Source organism: Poromitra crassiceps, assembly GCF_964638095.1.
Source record: "Poromitra crassiceps genome assembly, chromosome: 27".
NCBI classification, from domain to species: domain Eukaryota; kingdom Metazoa; phylum Chordata; class Actinopteri; order Beryciformes; family Melamphaidae; genus Poromitra; species Poromitra crassiceps.
Window position 1 is genome coordinate 12,561,016 of NC_139650.1, and position 18,549 is coordinate 12,579,564.

Consider the following 18,549-nt stretch of genomic DNA (forward strand, 5'->3'; position numbering starts at 1 on the left):
TAATAACGGTGAGCAGTGGTAGTGTCTCGACTACAGATAGGAACGTGTGTGTGGGAGTGTTATTCAGAGGAACACTATGCTTGTGGGACCACTTCCGGGGGGGAACTGGGCATGCGTGTCAGTCTCCGGTTACCGCCTAAGGGAATAGCTGCTAGCTATCCGTGTGACAGCCGCCTAGAGTTGTTGTATAACTAACTGTGAATAAAGATCCTTGTACCAGCAAGAAGCCTCTAACTCTTCAATACCAGGAACGCTACATTGGCGTCAGAAGTTGAAAACGGTGAATATTGCCTCCGGAATCGGCGAGATGGTGAACAAGTTCCTGAAAAAAGAGCGGCAGAGGCTCAAACGGGAGGCGGGAAAGGAGAGAGCCGAAGCAGACAGCCAGGCGTCCGAAGAGGAAGACGAGTGGGTAGATGCAAACAATACTACAGAAACCCAGGCGGGAAAGATAGGAAGAAGCCGGGGGCCGGGGAAAGTGAAGACCGAGCCTGGCAACATCGCCACCGCAGCTATGGAAGCTGCGCCGCGGCCCAGCGAAGCTAGCCTGCGAGGAAGTGACCAGGACGGGGCGCAGACCGAAGCGACAAGGGAAGGCAGCCGCCGAGGGAAGAAGGAAACACCGCCGCCGAAATACAACGGTAAAGGCGAGTGGGAAGCATATTACACGATGTTTGAGACAGCAGCTAAAATGAATGGCTGGTCGAAGGAGGAGAAAGCCAGTCATTTAGTGATGTCCCTCGAAGGCGAAGCTACAACGTGTGTGGCGGCAATGGCGAATACAGAAGACTTAGACGTGGTGATGGCAGCACTGAGCAGGCGTTTCGGCCAATGCAAAGAAGAAGGCGTCATGGTCGCAGAGCTCGGTAACAGGCGTAGACGACCAGGGGAGTGCCTGCGAGCGCTAGCGACAGACATTGAGATCCTCAGCAGACGCGTATACAAACGGATGTCGCCAGAATCACTGGAAGAGTTAGCTAAAAACTACTTCATACAGGCCATCGAGCCACGGAGCCTGAACCAGAAAGTAACGCTGAGACATCCAAAGACACTGGGAGCGGCGCTGGAGTTGGCGCTGGAGATAGAGACAGTGGAAGGCTGGGACACGGGCAGCGGCAGAATGGAGGCCGCCCCCGTAGTAAGAATGGCAGCGGAGAGTCCGCCACAAGAAGAGCCAGCGTGGAAGATGGCCTTGGCAGAGCAAGGCAACATGGTGAAAGAACTGTCCGAGTCAGTACAACAGCTAAAAGAACAACTGCTCCGCAGCGCCACCCTGCAGCCCAACCCCGCTCGGCAGCCCACTCAGCGGAACATGAGCTGGGGCAGAGGAAGAGTGATCTGCTGGAGATGCGGACGGCCCGGACATCGGGAAGCAGAATGCCGCCAGAGAACGTGGAACCAGGGAAACGGCGCAGGGCCCGTCCAGAGGGGGAGAGACGGGTCCCCGACTTCACAGTCCCCGTAGCCACGTCGTCGCAGGAGAGAGCCCACCGACAGCAGCGGGGGGGTGGGGCTCCGTCTTCCCCCGAAGTAGACGACATCGCCGGAGCCGTCAGCATGCAGAGCAGGCCGCGCACGATGAACGGCTGCCATGTTCCAGTCTACCTACAGGGGAGATACTGTGTCGCCCTAGTGGACACGGGGTGTACAGCAACGCTGGTGAACGTCAACATGGTGCCCGAGGGGACACGTCTGGAGCAGCCGGCGGAACAGCTGCTGAGGACAGTATCCGGTGAGTTAATGCCAATGAGGGGGAGGGGGTACGTGTGGATAACAGTGGGGGAACACACAGTGGAGTTTCCCGTGTGGGTAGTAGAAATGGCGGGACCCTGCATCCTGGGGGAGGACTATTTGACACTAAACCAATGCACAGTAGACCTAGGAAAGAGCACATTGACATTCGCAGGAGGGTCAATAGTACAGATGGGCCACCCTCCCACCGCCCCAGGGGAGAGAGCTAATGTAAATAACATCACTGTATATCGCGTCACTGTAGAGCATGAAACCCCAGCCCAGACCCCTGCCCCGCCCCAAAACCCTCCCCCAACCCAGACCCCTGTCCTACACCAAACCCCGCCCCAAGACCACGCCCCTAGCGCACCTCCGAACACTCACCCTCAGCCACCGCCGCAGGCGGAGGGGGAGACAGAGAGGTTAGAGATGCTGAGGGGATTGCACCAACGCCAGAGTGAAGGTTTAGAACCCCAACAGAGCGATGAACTGTGGCAAGTACTCAAAGAATATAAGGACATTTTCGCAATGTCGGATGATGAGCTAGGCTGTACCCACCTGGTGGAACACGAAATAGACACTGAGGGGGCGCGACCCGTCAGGTCATATCCCCGTCGGGTCCCAGCAGCGAGGAGAGACATAGCGAACGAAGCTGTAGAGAACATGCTGCGGGCGGGGATCATTGAGCCATCAGACAGCCCGTGGGCGTCAGGGGTAGTGTTGGTGAGAAAGAAGAATAGCCCCAAAATGCGATTTTGTGTAGACTATAGGGGGCTGAACAAAGTGACAAAAAAAGACGCATACCCGATGCCCATCATCGAGGAACTGTTAGACGCCGCGGGAGAGTCATCCTGGTTCTCATCCCTAGACCTCCGTAGCGGGTACTGGCAGGTGCCCCTCCGCGACGATGCCAAACAAAAGACTGCCTTCCACACCGAGAAGGGGCTGTGGCAGTTTCGAGTACTCAGTTTCGGGCTGTGCAACACACCAGCAACGTTCGAGAGGTTAATGGAGAAACTGCTGGGAGACATTCCCCGAACCGAATGCGTCGTGTATTTAGATGACATCTTGACACATGGGGGCACGTTCCAGGCAGCAGTGGGGGTGCTATGAAAGGTCCTGCAGAAGATAGCAGAGGCGGGTCTAAAGTTACACCCAGATAAGTGCCACTTCCTGAAGAGGAGGGTGGAGTTCTTAGGGCATGGCATCGGCGCGGGGGGCATTCGCACCCAGGAAGAGAAGACTCGGGCGATCGTGGAGTGGCCCACCCCCAGAAACAAAGGCGAACTCGAGAGCTTCGTAGGGCTAGCCTCATACTACAGGAAATTCGTAAACGGGTTTTCTAAAATAGCGGAACCACTGTTCAGGCTAAAAGAGAAGAACGCAGACTTCCACTGGACGACAGAATGCCACCTAGCCTTTAAAGCCCTCAAGAAAGCGCTGACCAAGTCTCCGGTGCTTAGAGCACCAGACCCCGCACTGCCGTTCCTACTAGACACTGATGCCAGCAACGGGGGTATGGGGGCCATGCTGTCCCAGGTGGGGCCGGACGGGGAGCGGGTGGTGGCGTACTACAGCAAGACTTTCGATAAAACAGAACGTAACTACTGCGTCACCCGCCGGGAGCTCCTCGCCATAGTAGAGGCACTACGACACTTTACATACTACCTCCTGGGACAGCCTCGGTTCACCATACGGACCGACCACTCGGCGCTGCAGTGGCTGTGGTCCTTCCGAGAGCCGGAGGGGCAAGTGTGCCGCTGGTTAGAGAAAATGGCAGACTACAACTTCACCATAGAACACAGGGCAGGGGCGCACCACGTCAACGCAGACGCCCTGTCACGACGACCCTGCGCAGAGAGAGGGTGTGCGTACTGCGAAAAGAGAGAAGGAAGAGAGAGAGAGCTCCAAGAGGAAGCGAGGATATGCCCTAACCATACGGGGGACGGACCCGTATGCAAGGCACTGCAGGTGGCAGAAGCGGCAGATTGGAGGGCCCATCAGGAGAACGACCTAGAGCTGGGGCCAGTAATGCGATGGGTAGAAGAGGGCCAAAAGCCGCCGTGGGAAGAGGTGGCCGGGGTCACCGACGCAACCAAGGTGCTGTGGTCAGAGTTCGACACCTTGAGATTGAGCAACGGCATACTGATGAAGTCCTGGAAGGAACCAGCGACGGGAGAGAGCCAGTGGCGGAAGGTAGTACCGGCGACGCTGAGAGAGGCGGTGTGCAGGAGCGGTCATGGAACTGCAGGGGCCGGACATTTCGGTGTAAACAAAACACTCCGCCGTCTGAGGCAGGGGTTCTATTGGGGGAGGATGAGGAGAGACGTGCAGGATTTCTGTCGACGGTGCGACCTCTGCGCAGCGTACAAGGGCCCGTTAGACCAGTCTCGCGCACCGCTCCAGCAGCTAGCAGCAGGAGCGCCCATGGAGAGGGTGGCGGTGGACGTGATGGGACCGTTTCCGCGCACAGACGATGGAAATCGATACGTCCTGGTCGCCATGGACTATTTCACAAAATGGCCAGAAGCATATGCGCTGCCTGACCAGGAGGCGGGAACGGTGGTCGACGCACTGGTGGCGGGCATGTTCAGTAGGTTCGGAGCACCGGAGACACTCCACAGTGACCAAGGGAGGAACTTTGAGTCACGAGTGTTCGCCACCATGTGCGAGAAACTGAACATTAAAAAGACGCGTACCACAGCACTGCACCCCCAGAGCGATGGCCTGGTAGAAAGGTTCAATCGGACACTGAAAAAGCAGTTGGCCATCCTCACAGAGGAGCACCAGAAAGACTGGGACACGCACCTGCCTCTCATCCTCATGGCCTACAGATCTGCCGCCCAAGAGTCCACCTCCTGCACACCCGCGCTGCTCATGTTAGGCCGAGAACTGAGGACGCCCACAGAAATGGCGTTCGGCAAACCACCAGATGCACTGGATGCACCCCCGGGGCGAGAGTACGCCAGGAGGCTACAAGATCGGTTAGAGTCCGCTCACAACTTCGCTCGAGGCCAGCTAGAGAAAGCGGGCATGAGACAAAAGAGGAACTATGACGTGAGGGCGAAGGGAAACCATTTCCAGGGGGGGGGACTTGATCTGGGTGTACACGCCCCAGAGAAAGAAAGGGCGTAACCCCAAGCTGGACTGTCACTGGACAGGCCCATGCAGGGTCTTGGAGAGAATGGGGGAGGTGGTGTACCGAGTGCAGATGCCACGTGGTGGCAGGAAGGTACTCCACCGAGACAGGTTGGCCCCGTACCGAGGGGGGTGCACCCTTTCCCCAGATCTCGGCCGCACAGCGGTTTCACCTAGACGTGCTAGAAGAAGGGAACTGTTTCCACAGGGAGGGGCGTCCGGCTATGACCTGACGGCCACCACCCAGGGGCTCGAAGTCTCAGAAACACTGCAGGTGGGATCAGCCCCACAGGCAGAATCACAGAGACTAACACGGCCACGGAGAGAGACACGGGCTCCAGGACATTTGGAGAACTTATATAGTTCTCCAGAGTTATATTGAAAAAAAAAAAAAAGGAGGAGGGTGTGGAAATGTTGTCAAAAAGAAAAAAGAAATTATGTATATGGCATGAGATATTGTGGGGAAGGAATATGTGGGAAAAGCTAGACAGGAAACATCAAGAGTGGGTAAGAAAAAAAAAAAGAAATGTTAAAGAAATAAAGATGCTGGAATGTGTTTGGTACAAGGGGATGTGTGGGTGTGGTGTCAACGTGGGCGTTGACTTATTGTCGGGCGGGGAGTATGTAGCGAATCAGTGTTACACATATAACGGTGAGCAGTGGTAGTGTCTCAACTACAGATAGGAACGTGTGTGTGTGTTATTCAGAGGAACACTATGCTTGTGGGACCACTTCCGGGGGGGAACTGGGCATGCGTGTCAGTCTCCGGTTACCGCCTAAGGGAATAGCTGCTAGCTATCGGTGTGACAGCCGCCTAGAGTTGTTGTATAACTAACTGTGAATAAAGATCCTTGTACCAGCAAGAAGCCTCTAACTCTTCAATACCAGGAACGCTACAATATATTGGAGTTTGTATAGACTTTGGGACACACGCAGACACACAGTCGCAGTGATAGCTAGTCAGTGTTGGGCAATGGGCAGTAAAGTATAAGGGATTACAATTTCCAAAACAGCTAGTGGAACTTCAGTGCCCTGTCAGTAGCTACTGGCACTTTAGTGGCACGTGGAAGCTAGTGGAATTTCAGTGGCATGTCAGTGGAGTACGTCAGTGGCAGCTAGTGGCACATGGTGGCACATCAGTGACCTGTCAGTGGCAGCTAGTGGAATGTCAATGACCTGTCAATGGCAGCTAGTGGCACATCAGTGACCTGTCAGTGGCAGCTAGTGGAACGTCAATGACCTGTCAGTGGAAGCTAGTGGCACGTCAATGACCTGTCAATGGCAGCTAGTGGCACGTCAGTGACCTGTCAGTGGAAGCTAGTGGCACGTCAATGACCTGTCAGTGGAAGCTAGTGGAACGTCAATGACTTGTCAATGGCAGCTAGTGGCACTGAGTGACCTGTCAGTGGAAGCTAGTGGCACGTCAGTGACCTGTCAGTGGAAGCTAGTGGCACGTCAGTGACCTGTCAGTGGAAGCTAGTGGCATGTCAGTAACCTGTCAGTGGAAGCTAGTGGCACGTCAATGACCTGTCAATGGCAGCTAGTGGCACGTCAGTGACCTGTCAGTGGAAGCTAGTGGCACGTCAATGACCTGTCAGTGGAAGCTAGTGGAACGTCAATGACTTGTCAATGGCAGCTAGTGCCACGTCAGTGACCTGTCAGTGGAAGCTAGTGGCACGTCAGTGACCTGTCAGTGGAAGCTAGTGGCACGTCAGTGACCTGTCAGTGGAAGCTAGTGGCACGTCAATGACCTGTCAATGGCAGCTAGTGGCACGTCAGTGACCTGTCAGTGGAAGCTAGTGGCACGTCAATGACCTGTCAGTGGAAGCTAGTGGAACGTCAATGACTTGTCAATGGCAGCTAGTGGCACTGAGTGACCTGTCAGTGGAAGCTAGAGCCACGTCAGTGACCTGTCAGTGGAAGCTAGTGGCACGTCAGTGACCTGTCAGTGGAAGCTAGTGGCACGTCAGTAACCTGTCAGTGGAAGCTAGTGGCACGTCAATGACCTGTCAATGGCAGCTAGTGGCACGTCAGTGACCTGTCAGTGGAAGCTAGTGGCACGTCAATGACCTGTCAGTGGAAGCTAGTGGAACGTCAATGACTTGTCAATGGCAGCTAGTGCCACGTCAGTGACCTGTCAGTGGAAGCTAGTGGCACGTCAGTGACCTGTCAGTGGAAGCTAGTGGCACGTCAGTGACCTGTCAGTGGAAGCTAGTGGCACGTCAATGACCTGTCGGTGGAAGCTAGTGGAACGTCAATGACTTGTCAGTGGAAGCTAGTGGCACGTCAGTGACCTGTCAGTGGAAGCTAGTGGCACGTCAGTAACCTGTCAGTGGCAGCTAGTGGAATGTCAATGACCTGTCAGTGGAAGCTAGTGGCACGTCAGTAACCTGTCAGTGGAAGCTAGTGGCACGTCAATGACCTGTCAATGGCAGCTAGTGGCACGTCAGTGACCTGTCAGTGGAAGCTAGTGGCACGTCAATGACCTGTCAGTGGAAGCTAGTGGAACGTCAATGACTTGTCAATGGCAGCTAGTGCCACGTCAGTGACCTGTCAGTGGAAGCTAGTGGCACGTCAGTGACCTGTCAGTGGAAGCTAGTGGCACGTCAGTGACCTGTCAGTGGAAGCTAGTGGCACGTCAATGACCTGTCGGTGGAAGCTAGTGGAACGTCAATGACTTGTCAGTGGAAGCTAGTGGCACGTCAGTGACCTGTCAGTGGAAGCTAGTGGCACGTCAGTGACCTGTCAGTGGAAGCTAGTGGCACGTCAATGACCTGTCAGTGGAAGCTAGTGGAACGTCAATGACTTGTCAGTGGCAGCTAGTGGAACGTCAGTAACCTGTCAGTGGCAGCTAGTGGAATGTCAGTGACCTGACAGTGGCAGCTAGTGGCACATCAGTGGCATGGAAGCTAGTGGAATTTTCAGTGACACTTAAATAAAAATATCAATCAATCAATCAATCAATCAATCATGTATCACTGCTGCACATGGAGTCCAGTGTAGTGTATTGTGATTATTAGAGTTAGGAACCTCAACAATCCCATCCCCTAAAGAGGAATCCCATAGAGCCTATTAATGACTGTTGTAGGCAAATTCTTTGTGTGTCTGTATCTAGTTAGGGTGTCCCTATAGTCTCGCAGCAGTGCCAGCCGTAGATAAGCTTGATGACGTCGACGGTGGGTCTGACTATGTGAGACTAGGATGTCCCGAATTTGTACAGTAAAGGCATGAGTGCATCAATTTACCCCCCGCTTGGTCTCTTTACTTGTACTGCAGGCAGTCGGTCAGCAGGTGTCGCCCTGATCCTCATGATGTTTGGAAAATGACACATCTCACACCTATAACTCACCGGCTCAGTGCGGGTAAACTACCCAGCTCACAAAATGACATTGTGCCATTCATTCTCTTGAATTAAACCAATCCAAATTTAGGCAAAAGGGGAAAACTGGCATGGGCATTTTCAAAGGTGGTCCCTTGTCCTATCAGTCTCACCTCAAGAGATCTGAATGAGAATGGGTCCTGGGTATCCACGAGTCTCCCCTTTCCAGACACGCCCAGTTTATGCTAATTCCATGCCGTTTTTGTTCAAACCCATTTGGCCTTTTGCCTGCATTATGTTATTTTCACCTATTTTTCTATTTGAATATTTATGTTACTGGGGCGGCCCTAACACTCTTGGAATTGCATAAATTATAGCTATGACTGGAAAGCTGAGACTCTTGTGGATTCAATGAGCCAAATTGTATTCATGCGTGAATTATCTTCACTTATAAAATAACCTATTGTGACCTATTATGACAGCCTCGTGAAACTTTACAACCACGGCCCTACAGCCCTATAGGGCATTCAGGGGACGTAGAGCTTTCCTATCTATACTAACAATAAGGGTTTCTGACCAATTTCCAGAACAGAAGTGCTCGCCACCCAATCACCAAAAAATGCAATTCTTATACAGAAATCTCCAAATGTCAGTGAACTAGTATGAGTTGTGCCAAACAAACGTTAATATCTCAAAAAGTATACATCACATCATCACTTATATTTTGACATTCTGAGTGAGAGCAGAATTAGTTCAAGAGTTTGATGTATAATATGTCATGTTAAAGTTGTGTGCACTGTCGCAGTTTTTAAATTGTAAACAGTGTCAGCCGGCTAGACTCAGACGCTCAAACTCAGGCTCCATAGGGTTCCATTGCCGTTTCCACCCAGTGATCTCCATAGCCATTTGTTGTGTCTTAACAGAATGTTTGTAGGTTTAGTTTCAAGGGAACAAATCAACACTAGACTGAAACAGGTCTCTTCAGAATGCTTTATTCAGCGAGAGAGCCAAAGACACGTCTACTCAGTTTGGAAGGCACCTGGACAGAACATTCCAGAATCAGGCGGCTCTAGCTCTGATCTTGGCGCAGCCAATCAGCTTACACCAATTGAGTATTAACCAATTAAGAGCACTCTGCTCTACTCACAGTGCACACAATATTTATCATTAAGCTACTTGGTTTCAAACACCACACCATTCATCTGATCGACTTCAAACTTCAAACTCTGGGAGTGCGCTTAGGGGGACTCAACGGAGTGCAGGGAGCTGAATTCCATGTAATTTGGCACAGCGCCACCTACTGGCAACACAAAAAGCGGTTTATCTCGATAGCCATTCATCCGATTGACTTCAAACTTGGAGAGTGTGCTCCTGGGAACTCGAAGTAGTGCGGCGGAATTTCATGCAATTTGGACTTATTCCAGGACTGTCTGTATGTCTGTCCTTCGCGTATCTCGAGAACCGTTTGTCGGATCGTCTTCAAACTTGCGCTTAGCCTTAGGGGGACCTGACAGAGTGCAGTGTGTGTGCGGGGGGGAAGCGCCCACGGGGTGGTGCATGGGGGAACGGGCACTGCACTAGTGCTTATAAATGTCCATTTCACCTAAAGCAGTGAAACAGCACCGCATCAAGTGACTCATCATTAGGTAGGCTGTTGATATGCCTACACCTAAATAATCAGGCCTGCCTACCAGTTATGAAATGTGTGCAAGAGAAATTCTGCAATGGTGCGTCGGCTACGTAGCCAATAGGCTACTTTCCCCCAGGTAGTAGACCTACAGTAGGCTAAGTACAGTTGTGTCGACTGAATTAAAGCAAAGCCAAGGGGATTTAAAGTTGGTTGGAGAGTTAGGCTACAGTTAAGTCACTTAGGCATAAGCGTATTTTTTTTTTTTTTACAAACAAGTGATGAATAAAGCAAAAGAGGCAGATGTATTTCGCCTATAGGCTGGCTAATTCTATAGGAATTGTATTCTTGTATTTTAGGAATGTAACAGCCTGAGGAGATGAGTATCCCTGCACGTCTGGTCTGATATGGTAGATAGCCTATAGCTACTGTACCACACCAGGTCGCCGTCACTGCTCTCTGCTGAATAGCGCGAGTGTTTTGCCAGAGTTTCAATGCTGCTGCCCCCGCTGCAATGCAATGCGCAGTGTTGACGTGCTGCTTATGGGGAGTCAACGGATGTTTCCTCTCTTGAAGCCAAACCCCCGCTAGACACTCGGCCCTGCATCTAACGGGACAAATCATTTGGACATCATGGCAGGGACGTTGAAGCTGTTGAGTTTGTTGGCTGTTCTTTCCTCCCTCGCGGAAGGGGCGCGCAGGGAGAGAGTTTACTATGTGGGAATCATTGAGGACGTCTGGGATTACGCACCAAGTGGAAGGAACCTCATAAACGGGCACGAAGTCGCGAACGATAAGTGAGTTTGAGCCAGGGTCAACTTTAAATGTGTTGAAAATATGTAATCATGCGGATAGGAAGACCATGCGCGACCTAGTGTGAAAAGTGATCATCAGGTTGATTCGCCCTGTCTCAACCTCGCATGGGGTGTAGTAGGCTGACAGATAGCCTGTGTGTGGTGATCGAGAAACGCAAGGGACAAAGGCAGACTTGTTGATTAAAACTTTCAATGAAAGTGATACTTCATGGGCAATATTTTTTTATTTTACTATATGAAGCCAAGATTCAAATATGATGAGGCATGATTATTAGTGACTGTCTTCTTTCATGAGGTTGCAGGCTTCATTGGCTGTTGTTCGTTTCTTTCAGTATTATAATTGTCACTGAACTGTAGAACAATTTAAATGTTTTCCTGCCTCATTGCCAGTCTGTCTCAGGTATGATAGTGGTGTAGACACATTTGAGGCATAGCTTCCTTATTCCATAGTTTTAAAGAGATGTTTGAAGCATAACCCAAATTGTTAGCATTGCACAATTTAGCCTTTTCCATCACTTTCACTTACCTGTACAGTAGCTACATGCAGCACAAATACTTTGAGGTGTGTCAGTAAATTCCTATGACCAGGTGGTCAGTAACACCCTGAAGTCAGACCGTCACCAAGGTTATCTGTAATCTGCTGCTGGTCCCTGTAAATGCAATGCTTTCTGTTCTAGATTTTTGTTTGTTTGTGAATTGGATTTACTGTAGCACAACTATGGTGGCAACAGCTCCAGTAACAGGTTATTAGCCTGTAGCAACATTTTTAGCCTGTAGCAACATGTAATCACAATGACATGTTTAATTGTTAGAGCTGCAAAACAGATAGGTGAAATTTGTTCTCAAACACACCACGACACCAGCAAGAATGACAGCATACAAGCTAGTTTCTGTGTGTTTTAAGATGAAATTTATGCCGTTGCTGGACTGTCCTTCCATCCATATCTGTTCTCAGACATGCATCTGACTACTTGGTGGGAGGACGCCATCGCATCGGCAGTTCGTATAAGAAGGCGATGTTCCGGCAGTACACGGATGCCACATACCGTTTCCAGGCCCCCCGGCCTAAATGGTTGGGCTTCCTGGGGCCAATACTGCGGGCCGAGGTTGATGATGTCATCGTGGTCCACCTGAAGAACTTTGCAAACAACAGGAGTTACTCCATGCATCCCCATGGAGTCTTCTATGAGAAGGATTCAGAGGGTAATGTACAGTGATACACAGAAACACACACACACACACACACACACACACACACACACACACACAGCATCAAAGAGACACTACTAAGACTTTTGTATTTGGAAGAGTTTTGATGTCAAATTAGATACCTCCTTGACAAAAGTGACACAGACTGATACACAATGATAGCTAGGCTATAGGATCCGTAGTAATATATTTTAAAGAATATTGAATGAGGAATTAAAAGGATTTCTTTCCTAAATGGATATAGAGTTTTAGAAATTATCTCTCCTAATAAATCATGACAAAATGTGATGCAAAAGGTATAAAGGTAAATTACATAATTTCACATCACATTACCATTGTTTGGATGACATTTAAGACTTTTTTTTTTATGAAAGCAAGTGAGTGACATCACAGATACCTGAAGAAGTCAATGTGGACTGATCACACATACACATTCTAACATGTGAAATGCTCTGGCAAAATGTACCATCACTTTAAGTTAAATTGTTTTCTTCGCAAATTCCTTTAAAGGGGGACTTACCCCCCCCCCCCCCCCCATAAATATACAGCAGCAGCAGCAGCATCCATTCACTCACTGACAAATAGTCCGAACAACACACACTCACTGCGGCAAGTTGGTTGCAAAAATCATATCTAGGCTACATAAAAAAAAAAAAAAATCTGATTTGCATCTGAAAAACCAAATCTCATCATATTGGGGGTCCATGGCCCCAATGTGAACTAAATTAGGGCTCCTTAGTATGAACAAGGTTGGGAATGATTTACAGCAACATAAAATGCAATTTCCTTCCTTTTATTTCTATTTATGATTATAGTGACTTTTATTGATAGTATTTATGTTACATCACCACATGGCCATCTTGGTAGGAAAATAACAGGCGATTGTAATCAATTAACAGGTGATTAACAGGTCAAGTGACACAAACAGCCAATGAGCTGTGTGTATTGTAGTGCCATATTGGTAGGAAAATGCTTGTGACATCATGGGAATAGGCTTGGAGTTGTGAGGAGCTGGGAAAGGGTACAGGGGGAGTAGGGGAGTTACTATCTTGAAATCCCATAGTCTTTGGGTACAACGTGACGTCAGGTTGTACCACATTTTGTGCAGTTTTGAGGGCAAAAGAAAAGCAGGGCTGAACCCATAGAGGTCACTTATGCGGCTGAAAATTATACAAATGGTACAATGGTAACAGTTTGGTCTCAAAAATTCTGACCAGAATTCTTCACACGCCACCCCCAAAGTCATATATATTGGTTAAAAGCTGAAAAAAAGTGTTTTGGGGGTAAGTTACACTTTAAGGGAGTGTGCTATTTAACCCAGCTTTGATCAAAACACTTGTTTTGGTCAAACAAACATGGATATTTCTCTGATTTGTTTCTTCTTGGAGCTTTTCCAAAAGTTTAATCAAATGTAATTTTAAAAAATCATGCAGAAAAGTAGAATAAAAATAACTATAGACGTACAGGATCGATGTTCAAGGGATTTAGCTGGTGGACATTCATTGTAGTTTTGGCATTCTTTTACGACACTGACCTGACATGGCTCACATCTCAAATAAGCAGTGTCTGCATATTCAGACACAAAGGGATATGAATTCTTATCTTGTATCAGGTTTTTTCGTTACCTGATGCTTGACTGAGATTCATTGGGGCAGATTAGATAAGTTCTCCTACTCTTCCACTTCGGGGCCAGACTGACTCGCATAACAGGAAGATGACATGGGGGAAAAAATTGCAATGACACAAACAGTTCTTTTAGATCAGTGCAAAAGGATGTGTGTACAAAGTGTGACCTGGCTGGCACACTTTCATTTTCACTTTCACTGGTATTCTATTCTGGCAGATGCACTGTCTTAAGTATTCTGAACTCTGCAAATCTGTTATGTAATACCCCACCATCCCCCACCATATTAGCGAGATGCTTGCTGTTCTGGGAATTTTCCAGTGCTCTCAAATGTTTGTTTCCTCCTTGAAACAGGTTATGAATGGTGTCCTGCCCTATTTCCGAAATGTAAGTCATTCTGTGAGTCATTCAGACAGGACAAATGTTCTGTAGCCTACAGAACAGAACAGAACAGAACAGAACAGAACAGAACAGAACAGAACAGAACAGAACAGAACAGAACAGAACAGAACAGAACAGAACAGCCTCTCAGGAGTCAAAACATCAAGTGATCAAATCTGCTAGGCAAGGCAAGGCAAAGCAGCATTATAGCACATCTCATACATATTACGTATTACTATATGACTAGTGTTTTATGTATGTGTGTATCAGTGGCGGCTGGTGAGCTTGGCAATAGGGGAGGACGGTTCTCCGGAAAAAAAAACGAAAAAAAATTGGGCGTTTTTTTTCTTCTCTTTTGCAGTTTGAAGACAGATTTTAACAACATACAAACAAAACAAAACAAAAGCTCAGACACAGCTGGAAAACAAAGCAAAGCATACTATTGATTGACAATTATAATATGGTGCTACCACCCATATAAGGGTGCTTACATGTTTATAAAAGCATAATATGGGTTCCCATACAAGGGGCCAAGACAAACCAGCTGAGCAAGTCACCCACCGCCCCTAACCTCATCAAGGTAGGCCAGAAACGGGTCCCAAATATGTCACTCCTATACCCTAATGTAATCTCAATAGCAGCACCAGTCTCCTTCAAGGATACAAGATCAATAGAAATCATTAGCTACAGACCGCTTTATAGATCCACACTGTTACAGCAGGCAACATCAAACTTAATTTCAGTTTAATTCAATCACACAAATTACACCACGCACCCCCATATAGATAAGATTTTGTTCCAGGGTCCCCCATCTGATAAGAGTTTTGCTTTTAGATGTTTTATCACAGACATTAATGAAACCCATGACCAAAATAGTCATACATTCTGTGATTGTGTTACTTATGGATGGAATTATAGTGAACATAGATTAATCCCCCCTTTTTGCTGGGGACCCCACTTTGAAAACCACTAGCTTATGCTACAACTGTTGCAAGAAGGTGAATTTTCACACATTTTCAATGCAGATTGAGGACAAATAAGATGGATTGTCATCTGGTGCATTTTAACGTTAGGCGCACCCAGGAGAAAGAGAGTTGAAGTGGGAATAATTTCTGGCTGAGCAATGTAATGCACCTCAAAATAAAGTAAGATATTTAGGCTACAGTTAGTCTGTCAGTAAAAGGTTTGATGGATGAACAAATCAATCAAAAACACTTCACTACGTCCAACATAGGCTACAAGTTTCGTTTCATTCCATTGCATGTTTCGTTTCGTGTTTCGTTCCATGTTTCGTTCCGCGCTGCCAAATTCAGTAAAAAACGAGTTTAACTCATTGAGTGCCAATGACGACTAAAGTCGTCAATTCAAATAGTAACGTCGTCAATTGCGTTTTTTGACGGTGGGACGTGGATCAAAGCCTGTAAAAATATGGGGGATGTTGAAGGTGTATAAGCTATTTTACGGACCCATTAGGTGGCGACAGTGCTCTCCAGATTAGAGAAAGATGAGGAAAAAACAGAGAAGAAGTCATGGGGAAACGGAAACCGCATCAGTATGCATCGATATGCATGAAGCATAACATTAGCTGTGCCTGTGAACAGCAGCCAATCTGCTCCCACAATTGAGCCCCTCCGTCTCCGCTGCGATAGCCCCTCCACATGATTAGTTGCCAGAAAAGCAGCACCCGACACCAGCGTCTTTCTGAAAAGTTACATTATTCTCAGCTGGAAGCGCTGGGAGCCGGCGACAAAAACGGCGGAGCGCTGTGAAAAAGCTGGGTGTAGCAAACTTTTCAGTGCAGAGCAAACGCAGCAGAGAGCCACCAGAGACACTCCCATGGAGGAGGGGTTTGCAGTTGAGGGGGGTGGGGTACGCAGGGCAGCATACAACACCAACCCAGACAGCAGGCTCGATGGACAGATTGGCAAACACAAGCTAGAATATCTGATGCCCACCAGCAGTAAATCAAGACCAGCAAGAAGGTGTAGGGTCTGCGCACGCAGGGGCCAGCGCTGCTGGTTGCAGCTAAAAAATATTATTTTGCTATCAAAATTCCTTTGTTTTCGCTGTTTTATTGAAGGAAATTATTTTTGAGGTGTCACTACATCAGAAAATATTAGCTTCAGAGTCAGTGATGTGCTTGAAATGCTTCATTTCACAAAAGGCTCATTATCTCAGCTTCTAGTTTGAAACGTCTGTTTTTGGTGAAAACAACCTATCTTCTACTGCTGATAACTAAAGAACGGAAAATGATATCAATAAACTTTTTTTTTGCTGATGATACAAGACAGTCTCATCGTTCTTTGTGCGTGTTCGGTGTTTACATAGTAATATCACACAATATTCTGTGGGTCTTGAGAAATCACTGAAAACGCTCTGAAAGGGCTGGCACTGGGAGCATCCGTTTTCCAGAAGTGGCTGGCAGCCAATGAGTTAATATCGCCAAATGGCGGGCTATTCAGCATAAAACAATATAATACGAAAAAGTAGCACTGCTTGGTGGACGCCAAATTTAGTAGAAGACCCGGATAACTCGAACTTAATTGACTTACTTGAATATCCATGCTGTCTGTAGCCGGTGCGAGTGCAGCCGATGAGGTTAAATTATCCCAGTGTTTGCTTCTGAGCCTCCATGTACCACGCTGCCCTTTCTAAACTCGTTGAGGCGCTTGCGTAATACAATGCAACGACTGTCTGGCTTGTGAGCTAACTTACTGCTTGATAATATAAAACATAGGAAAAGAGAAAGGGGAAAATATAGGTGCTACTGTCTGTAAATCTATCTATTAGCCTGTCAGGTCTTCATTTCCTCAAGAATGACAGCATACAAGCTAGTTTCTGTGTGTTTTAAGATGAAATTTATGCCGTTGCTGGACTGTCCTTCCATCCATATCTGTTCTCAGACATGCATCTGACTACTTGGTGGGAGGACGCCATCGCATCGGCAGTTCGTATAAGAAGGCGATGTTCCGGCAGTACACGGATGCCACATACCGTTTCCAGGCCCCCCGGCCTAAATGGTTGGGCTTCCTGGGGCCAATACTGCGGGCCGAGGTTGATGATGTCATCGTGGTCCACCTGAAGAACTTTGCAAACAACAGGAGTTACTCCATGCATCCCCATGGAGTCTTCTATGAGAAGGATTCAGAGGGTAATGTACAGTGATACACAGAAACACACACACACACACACACACACACACACACACACACACACACAGCATCAAAGAGACACTACTAAGACTTTTGTATTTGGAAGAGTTTTGATGTCAAATTAGATACCTCCTTGACAAAAGTGACACAGACTGATACACAATGATAGCTAGGCTATAGGATCCGTAGTAATATATTTTAAAGAATATTGAATGAGGAATTAAAAGGATTTCTTTCCTAAATGGATATAGAGTTTTAGAAATTATCTCTCCTAATAAATCATGACAAAATGTGATGCAAAAGGTATAAAGGTAAATTACATAATTTCACATCACATTACCATTGTTTGGATGACATTTAAGACTTTTTTTTTTATGAAAGCAAGTGAGTGACATCACAGATACCTGAAGAAGTCAATGTGGACTGATCACACATACACATTCTAACATGTGAAATGCTCTGGCAAAATGTACCATCACTTTAAGTTAAATTGTTTTCTTCGCAAATTCCTTTAAAGGGGGACTTACCCCCCCCCCCCCCCCCCCATAAATATACAGCAGCAGCAGCAGCATCCATTCACTCACTGACAAATAGTCCGAACAACACACACTCACTGCGGCAAGTTGGTTGCAAAAATCATATCTAGGCTACATAAAAAAAAAAAAAAAATCTGATTTGCATCTGAAAAACCAAATCTCATCATATTGGGGGTCCATGGCCCCAATGTGAACTAAATTAGGGCTCCTTAGTATGAACAAGGTTGGGAATGATTTACAGCAACATAAAATGCAATTTCCTTCCTTTTATTTCTATTTATGATTATAGTGACTTTTATTGATAGTATTTATGTTACATCACCACATGGCCATCTTGGTAGGAAAATAACAGGCGATTGTAATCAATTAACAGGTGATTAACAGGTCAAGTGACACAAACAGCCAATGAGCTGTGTGTATTGTAGTGCCATATTGGTAGGAAAATGCTTGTGACATCATGGGAATAGGCTTGGAGTTGTGAGGAGCTGGGAAAGGGTACAGGGGGAGTAGGGGAGTTACTATCTTGAAATCCCATAGTCTTTGGGTACAACGTGACGTCAGGTTGTACCACATTTTGTGCAGTTTTGAGGGCAAAAGAAAAGCAGGGCTGAACCCATAGAGGTCACTTATGCGGCTGAAAATTATACAAATGGTACAATGGTAACAGTTTGGTCTCAAAAATTCTGACCAGAATTCTTCACACGCCACCCCCAAAGTCATATATATTGGTTAAAAGCTGAAAAAAAGTGTTTTGGGGGTAAGTTACACTTTAAGGGAGTGTGCTATTTAACCCAGCTTTGATCAAAACACTTGTTTTGGTCAAACAAACATGGATATTTCTCTGATTTGTTTCTTCTTGGAGCTTTTCCAAAAGTTTAATCAAATGTAATTTTAAAAAATCATGCAGAAAAGTAGAATAAAAATAACTATAGACGTACAGGATCGATGTTCAAGGGATTTAGCTGGTGGACATTCATTGTAGTTTTGGCATTCTTTTACGACACTGACCTGACATGG

General features: G+C 47.4%; 1 protein-coding gene across 1 annotated transcript in view; it reads left to right on the forward strand.

The window, feature by feature from the left end:
* Nucleotides 1–307: 307 nt before the first annotated feature.
* Nucleotides 308–18,549, forward strand: part of LOC310799050 (ferroxidase HEPHL1-like) — a gene marked incomplete at its 5' end in the record, with an annotated part of 84,100 nt that continues 65,858 nt past the window's right edge. Inside the window, 6 exons of the mRNA XM_083661618.1 lie at nt 308–1,157; nt 1,280–1,551; nt 3,703–3,927; nt 5,078–5,143; nt 10,407–10,612; nt 11,586–11,833. Of these exons, the coding sequence (XP_083517744.1) occupies nt 308–1,157; nt 1,280–1,551; nt 3,703–3,927; nt 5,078–5,143; nt 10,407–10,612; nt 11,586–11,833 (1,867 nt within the window). The remainder of the gene's footprint in view (nt 1,158–1,279; nt 1,552–3,702; nt 3,928–5,077; nt 5,144–10,406; nt 10,613–11,585; nt 11,834–18,549) is intronic.